This window comes from Rhineura floridana, chromosome 3 (assembly GCF_030035675.1).
Source record: "Rhineura floridana isolate rRhiFlo1 chromosome 3, rRhiFlo1.hap2, whole genome shotgun sequence".
Lineage (NCBI taxonomy): Eukaryota > Metazoa > Chordata > Lepidosauria > Squamata > Rhineuridae > Rhineura > Rhineura floridana.
In genome coordinates this window covers 7,822,669-7,840,234 of record NC_084482.1, presented here as the reverse complement: position 1 = coordinate 7,840,234, position 17,566 = coordinate 7,822,669, and the positions used below count along the sequence as shown (strand labels likewise).

The 17,566-nt window shown below is 44.0% G+C and overlaps 1 protein-coding gene across 1 annotated transcript in view; it reads left to right on the top strand.

Moving 5' to 3' along the window:
• The first annotated feature begins 6,369 nt into the window (after nt 1-6,369).
• The window catches only part of PDZD4 (PDZ domain containing 4), a 31,609-nt gene continuing 20,412 nt past the window's right edge, over nt 6,370-17,566 (top strand). The window contains exon 1 of the mRNA XM_061621670.1: nt 6,370-6,429. Within this exon, the coding sequence (XP_061477654.1) occupies nt 6,370-6,429 (60 nt within the window). The remainder of the gene's footprint in view (nt 6,430-17,566) is intronic.

Sequence of the window (17,566 nt, the reverse complement as noted above, 5' to 3'; positions counted from 1 at the left end):
GAAAACTGGCATGCACAGGATATTCAAGCACAGTTCCCATGGTTCCCATAGGCCATGTGAACTTATTGCTGCCGCCGCCACCACCACCACCATCATCATTTATTACCCAGCCCTCAACCAAAGATCCCAGGATGGGTTACAACAATTTAAAAACATATTAAAAACAACCCAAAACAATCCATTGTTGCCTATGGGATGAGAGCCAACTTCTGAAATCGGTTGAGACATATATCTGACTTGACAATATTAGATATTAGCAAAATGCCCTTATCATGAGAAGCCAGCTGTGTGTGGAAGGAGGGATAGCCTGCACATTGAGGGAGGAGGTGCAATGCATTGTACTCTGTGCAAAGGAGCATATTATACTCACCTAAGGAGTCACTATGGGTTGAGGCCAGGACATTTCTTCAGAGGTGCTGGATTGATTTGGTGACACTTGCTATGTTGCTTCCATAATTAACCCATATGAGTAAATGGTAGCAATCAAGCCATCAATATAACAAAATAAGAACAGTCTGGTGGAACACACCAGTGGCCCATGCAGTCCAGTATCCTGTTCTCTCGCCAACCAAATCCTTATGGATAGCTCACAAACGGAATCCATGTGTAAAAACACTTCCCCTGTTACTGTGTCCAGTGATTTGTGTTCAGAAGCATTAAGTCCTATGGGAGAAAGTAAAGGCATATACTTTAGACACCATTTGTGTGTTTATTGGGAGTCGGAAAGGGTGTGAGATGAGGTTGTATTTTATCACCCTATTTGTTTGATCTGTACGCAGAACATATCATACTGAAAGCGGGATTGGACCAAGATGAAGGAGGTGTGATAACTGGAGGGAGAAACATCAATAATTTAAGATATGCAGACGATACCATACTCTTAGCAGAAACCAGTAATGATTTGAAACGAATGCTGATGAAAGTTAAAGAGGAAAGCACAAAAGCAGGACTACAGCTGAATGTCAAGAAGACTAAAGTAATGACAACAGAAGATATGTGTAACTTTACAGTTGACAATGAGGACATTGAACTTGTCAAGGATTATCAATACCTTAGCACAGTCATTAACCAAAATGGAGACAACAGTCAAGAAATCAGAAGAAGAAGACTGGGGAGGGCAGCTGTGAGAAAACTACAAAAGGTCCTTAAATGCAAAGATGTATCACTGAAAATCAAAGTCAAGATCATTCAGACCGTGGTATTTTCGATCTCTATGTATGGATGTGAAAGTTGAACAGTGAAAAAGGCAGATAAGAGAAAAATTAACTCATTTGAGAGGTGGTGCTGCAGGAGAGCTTTGCACATACCCTAGACCACAAAAAAAACAAATAATAGAGCATTAAAACACATTAAACCAGAACTGTCACTAAAAGCTAAAATGATGAAACTTGAAGTTATTATACTGTAACTATAACATGACAAGACATGACTCACTAGAAAAAACAATAACACTGGGGAAATTACAAATAAGTAAAAAAAGAAAAAGGCCAAGCAACAGAAGGCTTGATTCCACAAAAGAATCCATATATCTGCACTTACAAAGACTAAACAGAGTGGTTCGTGACAGATGTTTTTGGTGGTCGCTGCTTCATAGGGTTGCCATAATTCATAATCGATGTGAAGGCACATAACAACAACAACAAATCTGCCCTATAGCCCAGATGTCTCCAATGTTTTGGGTTGGATTGTGAGGTCATCTTTCATTGAATCTCACTTGTGTGCCAGAGTAGACCCCATTGACTTTGTCCCAGAGATCTCTGTGGCACCTACTGAGAATTGAGGCAGCTTCATCTGCATAGCCCCACCTCTTCATCTGCATAGTTCCCTCCCTGGGTTCTTTTTCTTTGTTTAATGCTCATGTGCCAGAACCGTGGAAACTGGCTTCTATGTGGCATATTACTCCAACCACAGGAATACATTTTAGAAGACCACTGTGATACTGTACAAGTTTCATCTATGCATTATATGCCAGTATATCAGATGATCCTCTTAGCATAAAATGGGTTATTGGGCTAGCCTCCCATTGAAGTTGTAATTAGAGAATTTTGAACATGAATGGACGGTGCAGTAATGTTTAGCGTTATTTTTTGTTTGCTTGCTTTAAAATTTCTGTGATCAAGTGCAGGTGAACTGTCCTGTATTGTCATGATATGCAAAATCTTCCTCATGAAGGGCTCTTGTAAACAAGCCCTCGATATGGCTGGGAAGACTGCTTCTATTATTGTTGTTGTTAGTAGTGGTAGTAGTAGTAGTAGTATTTCCTCTGAGAAGCTCAGGATGGCATCCAAACATGGTTCTCTTCCTTCTGGCTTTATCCTTACAACAACCCTGAGAGGTAGGTGAGGCTGAGAGGCAGTGACTAGCCCAAGGTCACCTAGCGAGGTTCAGGGCCAAGCAGGGATATGAACCGTGGTCTCCCAGGTCCCAATCTGTTACTCTAACCACCACACTACACTGACTCCCAACAAGTTCCATCTCAGAGGCAGCTGCACCTCAGCAATAGGTGTGTGTTTGGGGACGCACACAAAACCCACACAGAGGTGATAGCATCAGGAGAGGAATTCCCTTATAAACAGCTGTGTATTTCATAACCCCATTACTTCCTTTAACTGGCTGCTCCTGCTGTTCATCCACCCTGGCCTGTCACAATGAATCAAAGAATCAATTTGCCTCCTGACTCACTCCATGCCTAGAATCATTTATGAGATGTCGCGGGGACCCCTGCAGCAAGCATTGCAGTAACAAATGAACCCCCTTTCTCCTCACTTACATCCTCTAACCCCTGCCTGTTTATGCTCCATCCCCAGAGCTGGAGTAGGGAGCAGGATCCTGCATGTTCCCCCCATTTACGCACAAATAATCCATCTGAACAGGGACTCAGCCTCTGGAAGCGGTCAGTCATATATGAAGAAGCTCAAAAGCAATATGAGATTATGCCGCCGTCACAACCCTTGTTATTTGTCCCCACCTTCTAGTACTAATCTGGCATATGTTATATCTGCATGTGAGAGATTCCTTCCCTGTTGTGATTAATTTACAGACACTGCTAGGCCTATCTTCTATAAATTTGTTGCCTATAAATTTGTCTATTTTTTAGAAAACCCACTTACGTTAGTGGCTATCACATTATCCTGATGTATTTTCAAGTAACTCAACTCAGTGGCAGGTTCTGTGAAAGGAAACGGGTTAATGCTGATGGACAAGGTGAGCAATGACACAAGAAGGATAAAGGGCACTAGCTAGGACCTCCTTTGGCTCCTGGCTCTTCTCTGTTCTGTTGATCTCTTACCTCCATTCCTGTCTGCTGCTGCTGCAGATGGTATACCCTCTGGGTTAGGGGCACCACCCTTCTATTGAGGTTTCTGCAGTACCTAGCTTACCACTAGGACCAAATAAGTGTTTGCTACTGTAGTACATACTGTTAGCATACTGCTGGGGCTAAATGAATGTACCTCGCATAGCACTGGGATTAAAAAAATTTTTACTAGCCGTAGGATGGCAGCAGTACATTAGCATACTTTAGAGAAAGGACTGTAGCTCAGTGATAGAGCATCTGCCTTGCATGGTTCCAGGTTCAATCCCTGCAGTAGTTTAGTGGCGAAATCAGAAGTGCAGGGTCCCTTCACGATAGTCACACCATACCCTCTCACAGCCACACCACCTTTTCCACTTTCCCTCATGTCCCTTGCTCTCTGCATTTCCGAGTCCACACTCAATTACAACAGACATTCCTAGGAGCCAATCAGCACGATTGTGTGTTAGCTACTGAGAAGAGTCTTCTCAGTGGCTGCTTCACCTCCTTTTCACTCTGATTGGCTCCAATCAGCACAAAAGGACAAGGACTCTTCTCCGTGGCTAACATTCTTTTTTCATGATGATTGGCTCACATGTAGGGACCTAGCTGAGAACCTGCACCCCCAAAAATAAGGGTTCTATGACTCCCACACAACCCTGGATGACTACACCCCTGAATCCCCCACCATTCCCAGTACAACAGGGAGAGAACCCTCCCTGTAGACAGTACTGAGCTAGAGGGACCAATGGATCTGATTCAGTATAAGGCAGCTTCCTCTGTTCCTACTGCTGGGGTTAATGCAATTAGCATACTGGGACTAAAATAATGTATACTAGCAGTGCTGTAGGACAGCAGTAGTACATACTATTAGCATACTACTGGGCCTAAATAAAGGCACATGGCATACTACTGGGACCAAAATGTTTTCTACTAGTGTAGGATAGCTATAGTAATCTATACTCTTAGCATGCTATTACTGGGGCTAAAGAAATGTTTAGTAATAGTGTAATAAACATTCTTTTAGCCTTACTGGCATGCTAATTGCTGCTGTACAGGAAACATACTAGTCACAGAGGGTAGCAGGATGGACAGATTAATTAATGGATGGTTGCATGCTCCTCCTGCGGCCACGGAGCCTTACTTCCTCCCCATGCCTAATGGTCAATCCCTGGCTTCTTAAGAACATAAGAAGAGCCTGCTGGATCAGGCCAGTGGCCCATCTAGTCCAGCATCCTGTTCTCACAGTGGCCAACCAGGTGCCTGGGGGAAGCCCACAAGCAGGACCCGAGTGCAAGAACACTCTCCCCTCCCGAGGCTTCCGGCAACTGGTTTTCAGAAGCATGCTGCCTCTGACTAGGGTGGCACAGCACAGCCATCACAGCTAGTAGCCATTGATAGCCCTGTCCTCCATGAATTTGTCTAATCTTCTTTTAAAGCCATCCAAGCTGGTGGCCATTACTGCATCTTGTGGGAGCAAATTCCATAGTTTGACTATGCGCTGAGTAAAGAAGTACTTCCTTTTGTCTGTCCTGAATCTTCCAACATTCAGCTTCTTTGAATGTCCACGAGTTCTAGTATTATGAGAGAGGGAGAAGAACTTTTCTCTATCCACTTTCTCAATGCCATGCATAATTTTATACACTTCTATCATGTCTCCTCTGACCCGCCTTTTCTCTAAACTAAAAAGCCCCAAATGCTGCAACCTCTCCTTGTAAGGGAGTCGCTCCATCCCCTTGATCATTCTGGTTGCCCTCTTCTGAACCTTTTCCAACTCTATAATATCCTTTTTGAGATGAGGCGACCAGAACTGTACACAGTATTCCAAATGCGGCCGCACCATAGATTTATACAACGGCATTATGATATCGGCTGTTTTATTTTCAATACCTTTCCTAATTATCCCTAGCATGGAATTTGCCTTTTTCACAGCTGCCGCACACTGGGTCGACATTTTCATCGTGCTGTCCACTACAACCCCGAGGTCTCTCTCCTGGTTGGTCACCGCCAGTTCAGACCCCATGAGCGTATATGTGAAATTCAGATTTTTTGCTCCAATATGCATAATTTTCCCCGTTTATCTGTCTAATGTCTATCTACTGTGTTCAATAATAAGATTAAATTTGATAGTAAATTTGACATGCGGATGACATGGAGATTAATGGCCAGATTTTATACAGATTACCAAAATATGGGAATATCTTTAGGGGAATGAAGGAACTGCCAGTGAGTGTGTGAGGGTAGATTAGGATGGCATAACAGAGATGAGGCGGACCGGAGATTTATCGATGCAAGAGTGCGTGGGGACGGACGAGTAGCAGCTGAATGATTGTAAGGGGGGCAGGCAGAGGGCATATAGCGGACGGACGGGATGGCGGGGTGGTGGTGGATTGGTTTAGAGATGCTACGCAGGGCAGGACAGGACTGAGCTCGTTGGCGGCCACACACAGACTTCGGGCTGGACAGAAGGGATGGCGATGGAGGAACAGAAAACGCGAACGTCGTGGGGCACTGATGAAAACAAAGTGACGTCTAGTCTAAAGGCAGAAAGGCCGTGAATGAAAGGAGTCGGCGACGGGGCTGTGTGGTGGTGTGGTGGGATCACCGCGCCAACCTCGACTGGCGGGCTCGGAGTCCCCTCCCCTCCCCGAAGTCATCCATATTTATAAAGCGCCCCGTCCCCCCCCTGCTCCTCTCCTCCCTCCCTCCCCCTCTGTTAACTGAATGAGGGAGTGAGCCAGACCAGACGGCAGACGAGTGTGCATTTCTCCGCAGCAGCGACCAGGCGGCCGCCCTGTCCCCATCTCCTCGGGGGGTGACCCCGCCTGACACCCCCACACGGAAGCGGGGCAGGCTTCGCCCTGTCGCGCCCCCTTTTCCCTCTCGCAGCCATGCCCCCAGGGGGTTGAATGGGGGGCAGTGATCGGAGGGCATCCCCACCCTTCCTGCCCAGGGCTATGCCAGGGTGGGGGGGCCGGGAGGGTGAGCGACCCGCCCCCCCACCTGTAGGATCTGAATGAGTTGACCTATCTCCCAAATTACGGCCCTCTCGGTCCCACCCCTCGAGCGGCATCGCCATGGGATGTAACATGTGTGTGGTGGAAAAGCCTGAAGAACAATATAGGGTCATGCTTCAGGTAAGGGGAGGGGGGATCCATTGTGTGGGGGGGGGGGAGAAGGGAGCGACCCAAACGGGAGGGTCCGAGGGGGAGTCTGAGAGGAAGGGGACTTGCGGGTGGGGATATATACGTGTGTGTGTGTATATATAGTTAAGAAGTATTGTGGTTTATGGGGTGGCAGGCGGGAAGCACTGATGGGGTTAAAAGAGAATGGGGTAGGTTGTGTGGGCTGGGGATAAAGGACTGTATATGTGTGTTTAAGGGAGCTATGCGGGTGAAAAAAGGGGTGTGAGGTTCTAGGAAGGAAGACGTGGAACGGTTGAAGAGAGTTTCCTAGTGGGGTTCCTTGGGATGGATGGCGTGGAGAGGCTTGCTGGGACGTGAGAAAGCGACCTTTGGGTGCAAGGAAGGAGAACGGGTAGAAAATGGGGGGGATATTAAAGAAAGAAAATGCGAACTGGAATTATTGGTTGAGGGGGGCCCACAGTAGAAGAGGAACCCCAGAATTTCTGGGGAGGAAAGGTGTGTGTGGGGAGGGGATTCTGTGGCATTAAGAGGGTGTGGGGAGATGATGCTGCAGTGGGGGAGGGGAACAGGTACCGGGTGAGGGGAGGTTGCCTAGCAACTGGTCTCTCTCTCCCCCCCACCCATTTTCCCATACCACACAGTCCCTGAAATCATGGGGAGGGGGCTTTTTCTGCAAAAAAGAAAGAAAAGAAAAGGGGGGGAAAGAAGAGAAGGAAAAGAAAGGAAAAATAGGAGGGAATGTCAAAGAGCAGCTAAGGTGGAAGCAAAGGATGGGGATGGGTCTGAGAGGGAATCGGGCAGACTCAGATTAAATAGCAGGTATTCATTCACACACACTCCTCCCATCCATTCACTCATTCTCTGTCACTCTATCCTTTCAGTCCCTCAGTCCTTCTATGGTTCTGCATTCATTTAACCCATCTGCCTTTTCCTGCCTATTCAGGTATCTATTTTCAGACTGTCTCCCCTTTTCTTTTTGTCTACATCAGTCCATATTCATTCATTCATTCATTCCTCTCTCTCTCTCTCTCTCTCTCAATTTATATATTCCACCCATCCAGGTCTCTTCCCACCCCACTTTCTCATCCCAGATCACAGGTACAAAGGCACCTTCCCACCCACCCCAAAACCCAGTCAGTCAAAATTTGCTGCTTTGAGGCATTGGGACTCAAGTCAATGTAGAAGAGCTTGAGGTAGAATTATGATGTAGTATATTGTGGGAAGGTATATTGTGATGAGGTACTGCCAGTGTTTTTGCATAGTGAACAGATGTGGATTACTCTGTGTGTGTGCGGTGTTTTCTCATAGGGGTGCCCAGGGAGGGTGTACCTCTATGAGCATGGTTAAAACGTGCAAATTTTTACATTTCTGTGAGCATTCAGAGGTGCATATGTGTCTATGCAATTGTGTGTGTGTAGACATCAGTATTTTTGCCAGTGTGTACATTATACTGGTTATTCAGACATGCTGTATTTGTGTAGCTTTACATATTCTTGTTTGCACAATAAGGGGACAGTCTCTATTCTTTTGGTTTGCTTTTTAAATCTCTAACTTTGGGTGTTAACTCAGAGACATGCAGCATACAAATGGCAAAGAAGCCTATATGTGTAGGGAAAAATGACCACAAAGTCATGGTTTATATGCTGTATAGATGCCCATACTATATTTTCACCCACTAACCCAACACTCCTCCACAAAACTATTTATATATATATATATACAAAGTCAATTATGTCCACATACAAGTTACATATATTTAACACAGAGAAAGTGTGTGTGTTGGGTGCTTCCATATCGAAGCTTATTGTAAACGGGTCTTTCAGATATTGCAAATGGGACGTTGGCAACAGGTTTATGAACACTTATCAGATTTCCCAGAAAGGGTAAATGAATCTGGATTAAATGGGAGGGGAGGAGAATTATGGGCTGGCATTTTGATGCCAAGTATGTCATGTAGATGTTGTGAAAAAATTTCATGCACGAGGAGCTCTCGTCCCATATCAAACATCCATCTGGAAGCACCCTTCGTTTTCTGGGAGCTGTTGCTTGAATATTCAGCCAGTGATCTAGCAAAGAGGATCCTGTTGAGTTGTCTATGAGTTGGAGGTGACTGCTTTAACTATATTGGCATTCAAACTTTCCTGTTCTTTTGAGCCATGTCAAAGAACTGCCTCTTTTCTGTCCTGGTAGTCTTACCTATGAACAAAGGCTACCTTGCCGGGGTGAGGTTCTTTTGTAGTTTCATTCCATTTTCTAATAATGGGAACCAGATTTCCTTCTAACAAAAAAGAGCAGATTAGTGGTGGTCTAAGTATAAATGGGGTTTTTTTACAGCAGGGATGGGGAACTTGTTGCTCTCCAGATGTCACCGGACTACAATTTGCATCATCCCTGACTGCTGGCCATGCTGTTTGGGACTGATAGGAGTTGAAGTCTGTAAAACCTTGATCCAATATCATGAGGTTTTTCACCTCCTCCACAGACTGAGCTTTTGCACTTGTCAGCCATTTCCCAAATATGTCCATCAGTTTTGCCCCCAGCTCCACGAAAGACCTCCCTGTCTGTATCTGGCAGTTTCTGAAAAGCTTTCTAAAATAATCATGTGACGCCCTTCCCTGGCTCTCCCTGTCAGGTTCCTACCTGCGCATGGCTACTGCCTGTCACTAGGCACCACTAGGGACTCCACCAGTCCGGACTGTCCTTTATTTTATTTTTTCTCTCCCCGCTCTAGCACAGATCTCAACAGATCCCCCTGCTAGGCAACCACCAGTCACGTCCTAATACTAGTATTCCCAGAGACTCTGAATACTGGTATTGTTATTCTCTTCACCGCTGCCACCATTTGTTACAGTTCCCCTTCAGCCTTGGTCATTACCTTACCAAATTAAGTATTTATTAAAGATAACAAAGCTAACAAGATTAACAAGATTTCTTCTTAAGGCACATAAGCATATGGTTTTACTCAATACTAATCCGAACTCCACCCCCCTCCTTCTCCACTCTCTCCTGGTAAACCACTCTCTCAAACCCACCAAACAACCCACTCTTTCTCTTCTCCCCCCTCCTCAAACCCCAATCTCATTCTCTCAATTTCCAACTCCCTCTGTTTTTCCTTCTCTGCACCTTCCATCCTCAATCTCTCAGCTTCCAACTCCCTCTGCTTGTCTTTTTCCTCAGCCTCCCATCTCTCTCTATATAAGCGGGATTGCTTAAATATCCTTCTGGGGTCTCTTCCCTGACAGGTTGTTTTTGCTGGGCAGTTGCAAATCCTATAAGTGCTACCCTCAATTCATCTACCCCTTTACCCTCGTGAGGTAAATTGAATGTTATGCACTTCTCCACCAGCTCCTCTCTTTTCATTTTTATGTATTCAGCCATGGTGTTTGAGTTCACTCACTCTTTGCCACACACTCTTTGCCAGTCACTCTCACAAGAAATCTTGTTTTGTTATTTCTGTTTGCCACACCACTGTTCTGGATTCTCTAGTATTCGTATCTGGATTCTCTGTTGTTCGTATCCCACCGCTACTGCCACCACGTGTGACGTAGTCTCCTTTGTTCGTATCCCACCGCTACTGCCACCACGTGTGGATTGGCAACCACCAGTCACGTCCTAATACTAGTATTCTCTTCACCGCTGCCACCATTTGTTACAGTTTCCCTTCAGCCTTGGTCATTACCTTACCCTCCCTTCTGGTCTGTGAAACCCCAGCCAAGGATCAGGCCTTTGGTAAACCAAATTAAGTATTTATTAAAGATAACAAAGCTAACAAGATTAACAAGATTTCTGCTTAAGGCACATAAGCATATGGTTTTACTCAATACTAATCCGAACTCCACCCCCCTCCTTCTCCACTCTCTCCTGGCAAACAACTCTCTAAACCCCACCAAGCAACCCACTCAGTTCACCTCATCCACCACCACCACCTCCTTTTTGATCTCATTCAAAACTTTCCCATTCACACGGTACGGATTGGGGCATGATCTCCAGTATCAATGGAATGTATAACTAAACTGGTTCGGCCAGGTTTGTTGCTAAAGAGATTCCTATAGGTTTTCAAAACTCTCAGAATCTCTTCTTTTACTTCCTCCTTCACCTCCTCTGACCATTCCACTTGATCTACCCCTCCTTTGTCTTTGCTTTCCTGTACCAAATCTGGAAGTTCAGGCCCACTTCCCTCAGGGAATAAGGTAACTTGCAACACCTGTACATCCCTGGTATGGTAAGGCTTCAACATATTTACATGAACCACTTTGCTTTTGTTTAATTGGTCTGTGGTGATTGCATACGTCACTGTGTCAAGCCTTTCTCTGATGGTATATGGTCCTTCCCAGTTAGCCTGTAATTTGTCATGTTTCCTGGGTATGAACGCCATAACCATATCTCCCACATCATACACACGTTCCCTGGCTGTTCTGTCATACCAGTAACGTTGCTTCTCCTGTGCTTGACTCAAATTCTTTTCCACCACCTCCATCATTGATGTTAATTTATTGCGGAATTCCAATACAAAATCTACTACAGATGTTTTGTACTCTCCCAGGGTTCCTTCCCATGAATTTTTTAATAGTTCCAAAGGTCCCCTCACTTTTCTAGTGAACATAAGTTCAAAGGGTGAGAAGCCTGTTGACTCCTGAGGGACTTCTCTGTGTGCAAATAAGAAGCATCCCAACTGTTCATCCCAGTCTTGTGGGTGATCTTGTGCCCTTCTGATTTTATTTGAGGGTTTACTCTCTGTCATTTTCTGCCATTGTTATTTGGTCTAGCTTTAAAATCTCTTTGTGGTTTTGCCATCCACCCAGATCTGTTTGAGGCGAAATGATCGGCCAGCTCCGCTGCTTCTGTTACAGTTTTAGGGGAACGATCTTTCACCAGCAACCTAATTTCGGGCGGCAATTGATGGTACAACTGATCCAATATCATGAGGTTTTTCACCTCCTCCATAGACTGAGCTTTTGCACTTGTCAGCCATTTCCCAAATATGTCCATCAGTTTTGCCCCCAACTCCACGAAAGACCTCCCTGTCTGTATCTGGCAGTTTCTGAAAAGCTTTCTAAAATAATCAGGCCCCAGTCTGAATCTTTTAAACACTGCTTCTTTGAATTCAGCATAGGTGACGGGCCTGTCTGAGGGGAAATATTGGTATACCTCTGCCAATTCCCCTTTGATCAGATTTGATAAATACTGCATGTATTTATCTTCAGGTAGCCCCCACAACTGAGCTGCCTTTTCAAAGGTTGTGAGATAAATTTGAGGATCTTGACCAGGCTCATAGACAGCAAAGTCCTTTGAAGTAATTTTTATTTTTGCTCCATCTCTGTCCTTTCTTGTTTCATCAGAATGAAACTTCTCTCTTTCAAATTTTAACTTTTCTACTTGTAATTCGGCATCCACTGCTCGTTGCTTCTCCCTCTCCTCAAACCCCATTCTCATTCTCTCAGTTTCCATCTTCAACTTCTCAGTTTCCAACTCCCTCTGCTTGTCTTTTTCCTCAGCCTCCCATCTTAACTTCTCTCTCAAGTACTCTATATAAGCGGGATTGCTTAAATATCCTTCTGGGGTCTCTTCTCTGACAGGTTGTTTTTGCTGGGCAGTAGCAAATCCTATAAGTGCTACCCTCAATTCATCTACCCCTTTACCCTCGTGAGGTAAATTGAATGTTATGCACTTCTCCACCAGCTCCTCTCTTTTCATTTTTATGTATTCAGCCATGGTGTTTGAGTTCACTCACTCTTTGCCACACACTCTTTGCCAGTCACTCTCACAAGAAATCTTGTTTTGTTATTTCTGTTTGCCACACCACTGTTCTGGATTCTCTAGTATTCGTATCTGGATTCTCTGTTGTTCGTATCCCACCGCTACTGCCACCACCTGTGACGTAGTCTCCTTTGTTCGTATCCCACCGCTACTGCCACCACATGTGAGGCGTCCAACAACATCTGGAGAGCCACAGGTTTCCCATCCCTGTTTTAGAGAGAAGGACCAAGAATGGTCATCTGTTATGAAGTAAACTTTTGGTTCCAAAATGTACTTACCTTCAGACTCAGAAAATGGGAGCTCTTTCCTATCTTTGGCTCTTTATAACAAAACTAGCAAAATGCACATAATTATGAGAGGAATGGGGAGCATTGTCAGGTGAGATTAGCAAAGAGAATTATGCTGTAATCTCAGTTCCCATCCAATTTAAGAAGCCCTTTCAGGCTGGGTTCCTAACATGTGGAGGCCAAGGATAACTAAGCCTGCCCTTGTTCCTCAGCTTTGTGTTTTCCAGTCCCATCTCTTGGTTACTATGGAGAGTGACCAAGAGCATTAGACATATATATATATTTAGCCTGCCCTTTATCACAAGTGATCCCAGGACAATATACAATAATCAATATATACATATATGTGGCTTTGAATTCTTTTTCATGGTATGCATGTTAATTTCTCCAAGCTAAGCTGTAAGCATAGATATTAAAATGGACCAATAACATTCAAAGATTCATTTTGGGCATGGGGTTCCAGGTTGAAATTTTTGCCATCACAAACATTTACAGGAAAGCTTTCCTGATTCATATTCTCTTGTTCAATGCTTGTTTTTGTTTTTTAGTCAAAAAAGGACTCAAATAGAATAAATAGCTTGATTTACTAGAGTTTGCTTATATATTGAATGGGGTAAAGGAAACAAAAGTAGAAATGTGCTGACTAGACAAATTTCAGCTTCATTAAACAAGTATATTTTTGTTTTCGGTCTTGGCTGTGACATATGTGGGTGACCAAAGATAACAAATAACAAATTTCATGACAATCCAAATAACAAGTTCTGAAATACAATATTAGCATTAAATTGTGAATTAATAATGGCCTGGTCTTAAGGGTTGCTTCACACATTATGGTTCATTAAGACACTCTGCCTATAGTAGCATATGTCATAGTTAATAGTACAGTTTTTCACAGACATGCAATTTATGACACTTCCAAAGATCACCAGTTAATATGTTCAGGGATATATTCAAGAACTTCATTGTGAACCATTCTTACTATTAGGAAGAATTTCTAATTTCAAGTGGCATTTGCTAGTTTTTACTAGTTTCTTTTCCACGATGTGTGTGGGTAGACCGGCTGTAAATACTTTACAATTGTTATCTCTGCCTTGTTAGGGAAGTGAGTTTGGTTCTTCTTTTATAGATGAGGAACAAAAGCTATGGGATTGTGAGGAACATATCTATGGCAAAGATGACTCTGGAGCCTAGATCTTTCAGGTTCACACTGTGTTCTGACAGCAAGCAACAAGCTTCTTGTTTTGGAGTCCTGGGATTTGGAATTGTTCCTGTAAAGTTTATAGGTCATTTGTTCTCAAAGTATAAGAGTGTTACGCAAGTCAATGCTGGGGCAGGGTGAGTTCCTTCCTAGGTTGACAACCTTATGCCTGTTCACCACCTGCCGACAGCAGCATCAAGTGTGAGGCTTGACATGCATGACTATGCAATCACAAAACAAGTAACAGAGAGAGCTTTCATAGCACCTTGTGCACACTGCTTTTTTTCAATGGAGTCAGTTCACGTATTCAACTGAGTCACGAAGCCTTAAGTAATCAAGTGACGGATATACAAACATGGTCAAACTGGCTCCTGGTTTTCATGTGTATTCAAGGGGTTGATGAAATGGAATTCTAATGGAATCAAGTGACAAAAAGCAAGTGTATATACAAACATGGGTGAACTGGCTCCTGGCTTTCATGTGTATCCAAGGGATTGATGAGATGGAATTCTAATTTTCTCTAGGCTCCTCCAAACCAAGATAATCTATCACAGGGACAGAGGACCTGCAGCCCTCCAGATGTTGTTGGATTCCAACACTCATCAGCCCAAGCCAACATAACCAGTGATCAGAGATAATGGGAGTTGTAGCCCATCAACATCTGCAGGGTTACAAGTTGGTCATTCCTGATCTATGTGATCCTCTGTAGTCATACCACACATGGGCAGAGGTGGGGGCCTGTGGATCTCCATTTCTTATTGGTTAATGGTGGCTAACTACTGGGCAACTCCAGTTTAGCGACAATTTATTTATTAATTATTTGTACTTTATGGTACCTTCCTTCTGTATCTTTAAAGCACACTACAGCAATATTATCTTCTTGTTCTACTTGCCCTCAGATCCAGGATGTGTGAGCTTCACCAGTTTAGGAATTCACTGCCAGAAGATGAGTGCCACTAGCTTAGTTGTGGTTTCTTTCTTTTTTCAAAAAAGGATTAGACAAATTATTGGAGGAAAGGTCTAGCAAATTGCTGTGACAGCTAAATGTTCAGAGTCAGTATACCTCTGACACCAGATACTGGGAACAATGAGGGATTTTGCTTTCAGGCTCTGCTTTTGAGTTTCTTGGAGCATTAGCTTGGTTGCATAGGAAAGTTCAAACAAGCCTGCCCTCACCGTCACCACCCCTGACTTCAGGAGACTCACTAAGACAAATTTTCTCTATTGTGAAGGTTGTCTGTCTGCTGTAAAGGAATGTTTGCCACATGTTTGTCAATGTTTGCGGATTTATTTCCCACAGAGGAAATACATATTGATATGTATGGCTTAGAGTGTGTAATGGTCTGAATATAGTATTTACTGTTTTATTGCAGATGTTACAGAATACCTCTCTGAGGTTGCTGTAAAAAGGGATGTGATGGGGAAAGTGTCTGGTGCATGGGTTCTCTGAGAAACTCAGTAGGATGCGTGCCTCATAATGACAAGACCAAAGGCAACAATAAAATCACATACAACCCAGGTTAGGTGCAAAAGACCAAGCACACCTGTAGAAATACACACATACCAGGTGAGATACAAAGCTTGTGACATAAATATATACCCTATCCAAATATGAATAATTACATGATTAGTGGCAGACAAAATATAGCATAGCTCCTTTTTATCATATACCATTCCTGGCAGGCAGAAATGGGACCTTAAAAACATATCAACTCTCTTTTACAAGATTGGCTAAATCCTTCCCTGTATGTATATATGGATACACTGCTTGCACCAAATAATTACACTTACAGACAGTGCCATGCACTGATGCAACAATGCAAACCCCTTCTGAACACAGTGGGTTGCACGCATGCGCGCGTGCACACACACACACTCATATCCTGCCCAGACAAAAACATAGCTCTAAATATAATACACACACACACCAATAGTAGTTACACACACAAACATTGCTGTACATATTTACAAAGCCACAGCTCCTATGGCTGCTAACATTTCATAGATGCTACTCACGCACCGGGTTACATCTCCATACCCCAGACACAATCACAGTTAGCACACAAATAGATGCCTTTGCACCACCGGCACCACTACCACCATCCCGCTTGCTATTTTCTCTGCTGCAGTGGGACGGGACTGCACGTTCAAATACCAATCCCTAGCCAAAGATTATTGCAAAAACAGAATGGGAGGCTTTTGTTCAGAACTAAGAGGAATCATAATATATAAGAAGTGTCCAAGGCTGGAGAATACATAAGAGAAAAGGCTGTCCAGGAGGCTTATAGAGGGAAGGGGGTGGTGGAGAGTTGCTGGGAGAGGCAGTTTGGGAAAGATGAAGAAGAAAAGAGACACACAAAGGAAAGCTGTGGGGAACCATCTGCTGAAGGCCTGAGGCTGGATCTCATTCCAGACCTGCCTGCAGGAATGTGATTAGCATTTGTTATAAATTCCTGCAGGGCCTTCTCAAGGCAGAGAACATTCTCCCCATCCCCACCCATAGCCCCTTCCCAAACCACCAGTCTGGGGTCTTTCTTCCATCTTTTAAATATCCAGCCTCATTTCTCCACCCCGTAGCCCTTCTGATTCCCGATCATCCTCCCCCCAATCTTCTCAGTTATTTTTCACTTCAGCCTACAGCTCTCCCTCTCCAGTTCTGTGGGCTTACCCCCTAATAACCCTCAATTTGAACAGGCAATCAATCCACTGTCCTGGTTGCTCCTCCCACTCCATATTTCATCATTTGAAATGTGAATTAATGATACCCCAATTTCTGGGCTTTGAGCAGAGGGAGCAGGGAGGCGATTTGCTCTGCTTTTGATTCCCTTTCCCCATATTTTCCTTCTCCCCAGCTGCAGATGCCTGTATCAATCACTCTAGTTTCCATGGTAACTGCAGCTGCAGTGATGGAGAAAGAGAGAGACGCACACAAGACTGTTCAGCAAAAGGCAACGCAATACACAGAATTGTTCTGCACACTGTACAAGGGTGCAGTGTACAATGACGCACCCACAGGTGCGTCAATCCATGACGCATAATGAAGTGGTGGTTGTGTAGGTTCCCACATTCACTGCACCATGTGTTGATTTATGTGTGTGTGAAAGTGAAAATGTGTGTGTATGTGCATGCAGGGGGCTGGGGGTGTTGTCATGGGCCTTGTGCAAGACAAAATAAACTACTTTACATCGTACAGGGAATGTGCCAGGGTTTGGATGATGATATCGTAGAGACAAGAGTATTATGGCCAATCTGAAGGCTGCCAGTTAACTACCAGGCTAGGTTCAAGGCACTGGTTTGGGTGTATTTATTGTTTTTATTTATTGAATTTATATCCCACCCTTCCTCCCAAAGGAATCCAGGGTGGCAAACATAAATAAAACCATTTAGCAAAAACAAGGAAAACATATTAAAAACAGTTAAAAACATGCCAAAGTACAATTATGATTAAAAACATTCTAAATCACATTCTAAAATATTCTAAAACACAGTTAAAAACATTCTTTCATCAGTGATCTTCAGGTTGCAAGGAACAGTCCTCCTCAGCCATCAAATGCCTAGGAAAGTAGGAATGTTTTCAGATTCCTCCTGAAAGTTAATAGTGATAGAGACACATGCACCTCACTAGGAGGGCATTCCACAAAAGGGGAACCACCACTGAAAAGACCCTGTCATGGGTGATTGTCAACTGGGCAGAACTCAGTGACAGCAGTACCAACAAGGCCTATGCTGCTTGGGACCAGGATACCTGAAAGATGGTCAGTCAATCACTTTGCTCTGCAGCTGAGGGCCTCCTGCAGATACTATCTTATCAGGAAGTCCGTTCCACACAGTATAGGCATTGGCCCTTTAGTGTTTGTGGCATCTACCCTTTGGAATTCCCGCCCTT